General features: G+C 42.2%; 1 protein-coding gene across 1 annotated transcript; it reads left to right on the top strand.

The window, feature by feature from the left end:
* Nucleotides 1–744: 744 nt before the first annotated feature.
* On the top strand, nucleotides 745–1615 carry MELLADRAFT_29188 (uncharacterized protein; the record flags this gene model as incomplete). Its single annotated transcript, XM_007407320.1, has 5 exons — nucleotides 745–796; nucleotides 939–990; nucleotides 1100–1185; nucleotides 1276–1374; nucleotides 1455–1615. Coding segments are annotated over 5 exons (450 nt in total), but the record flags the coding sequence as incomplete, so codon positions are not given.
* Between the last annotated feature and the right edge of the window lie 391 nt (nucleotides 1616–2006).

Below are 2006 nucleotides of genomic sequence, written 5' to 3'. Positions count from 1 at the left end.
ACACCTTTCAACATCACTCACCTTCACCCTCACTTGTATTAGTAAGCCTGAGGATCTGTGACAAGGGGAGAGATAGTCTGATGGTTAGAATCAAAGGTTTTGAAGGCAATGTGTATGTGTGTATGTATGTGTATGTATGTGTATGTATGCAATGGTGTACTCGAGGGAAATTGGCAAACATAATGCTAACAAGTTGTGAACGAGATTGACAATTCGAGGAAATTTTGAACCCGGTCACCAAAATTCTGCTCAATCGGGGTTCAAACTAATAGATCCCCGCAGTGTAATATGTCGTAGCGTCGAAGCCGCTTCGGGCTTGAGCGGTACTTATTTTACCTTACATGTGAAGCTTACATACACAAGTCAATTAGATTGATGCTGACTGGTCGGGATTTCTCGAATCATTCGATCTATTCGATTACTTTTGAAGTGGCTTAGAATCAAGATCCCAGCCTTGAATCCTATTTACCAATGTGGACCTTTTCGCCAGCTAAACTTGGTCTTCAAGTTGCCACACTTTCTCTCAGATCGACTTCAACTCGAATTTCTCCAAGCTCTCTAGCCACATTCGCAACCTCTTCTCGCACAGCTTATGCTCAACATACCAAACCACCACACGATGGTTTACCAGCTTCCGAATTCACTCCGAATTTACCACCCTTTCGTTTCGGACCAAAGGCTCATTTAAGACCTTCTCATCCTGAAGAACCTATTACTACACCCTCGGATTACTCTACTGGACCAAGTGCACTTGACAAAGCTGCTAAATTGTTCTTTTTGACTGAGATTGCTCGAGGTTGGTTCTCACTTGATTTAGAGGTTTCGTCTTCGATCTAATCCAGAAGAGAATTGGATTGAAGGCGTCCTAAATCCATTTCTAAACAGAATCGCAGTATTGCTGACATTGAAAATTGCTCCGCGATGAACCTCCGAAATAGGGATGTGGGTGGTCTTGGAACAAATGTTCCGACCTCCTTTCACAATCATGTAGTTGCGTTTTTTGGAATTCTCTCTTTGTATCTTGACACTTTGACCATTATCCAAAGATGTCCTATATTGACATTATATTCTTTGTTTAAAATCGCTTCGATACGGATAGTCCTTTCGAAAAAGGCCCAGTATCACCACGTTTTAGAGGAGAACACGCTTTGCGTCGATACGCTAGTGGCGAAGAAAGATGTATTGGTAAGGATACTTGAATATCTTCTTCTCTTTCTTTATCAAGTGTCGACAATGGCAAGTGGAATTGACATATTCGATCGTTGGGTTTTCTAGCCTGCAAACTTTGCGAAGCAATCTGTCCAGCACAAGCTATTACGATCGAGAGCGAGACGCGATTGGATGGAGCACGTCGAACTACTCGATATGACCTTGGTCGGTTGCCAAACCTTTACCCATTTGTGGCTTCGTGAATCTGATGTCACCTTATCTTTCTTGTGGCTTTTGAATATCAGATATGACCAAGTGTATCTACTGCGGTTTTTGTCAAGAAGCGTGCCCAGTCGATGCTATCGTTGAGTCCCAAAACACTGAATACTCAACTGAAACCCGAGAAGAGTTGTTATACAACAAGGAGAAGCTTTTAGCAAATGGCGATCGTATGGAAGCTGAAATGTTGAGTGTCTCTTTTCCAGTGTTTCTATGTTGATGAATAGCTTGTTGACTCTTGGTTGCCCTGCTTCTTTCCTTTTAGTGCTGCGAATTTACATGCCGATCATGTATATAGATAGATATTTTTGGAGTCCGCTTTCTTTTCTTCTGCAATGAAGCAGTTTGTTCTTTTTTTACCTCATTTAGATATCGCAGCTTTCAACCTCATCCTTCATATGCAACTCTGGCAAGTATCTCTCGTGCGAGTTGTATACGCAAGTGGACCACAGGGTGTACATTGCTCGATCGGCTCACTCAATACATACTGTGGGATGTAACATGGGTTGTTCTTCGTGAATATATCACAGAGTTTGAGGGCTATACTAGACTTTGGTATCCTGACCACAGATCGTGTT

The sequence above is a fragment of the Melampsora larici-populina genome, assembly GCF_000204055.1.
Source record: "Melampsora larici-populina 98AG31 unplaced genomic scaffold MELLAscaffold_8, whole genome shotgun sequence".
Taxonomy (NCBI): Eukaryota; Fungi; Basidiomycota; class Pucciniomycetes; order Pucciniales; family Melampsoraceae; genus Melampsora; species Melampsora laricis-populina.
The sequence above is the reverse complement of the archived record's forward strand: the minus strand, read 5'-3'. Positions and strand labels throughout refer to the sequence as shown.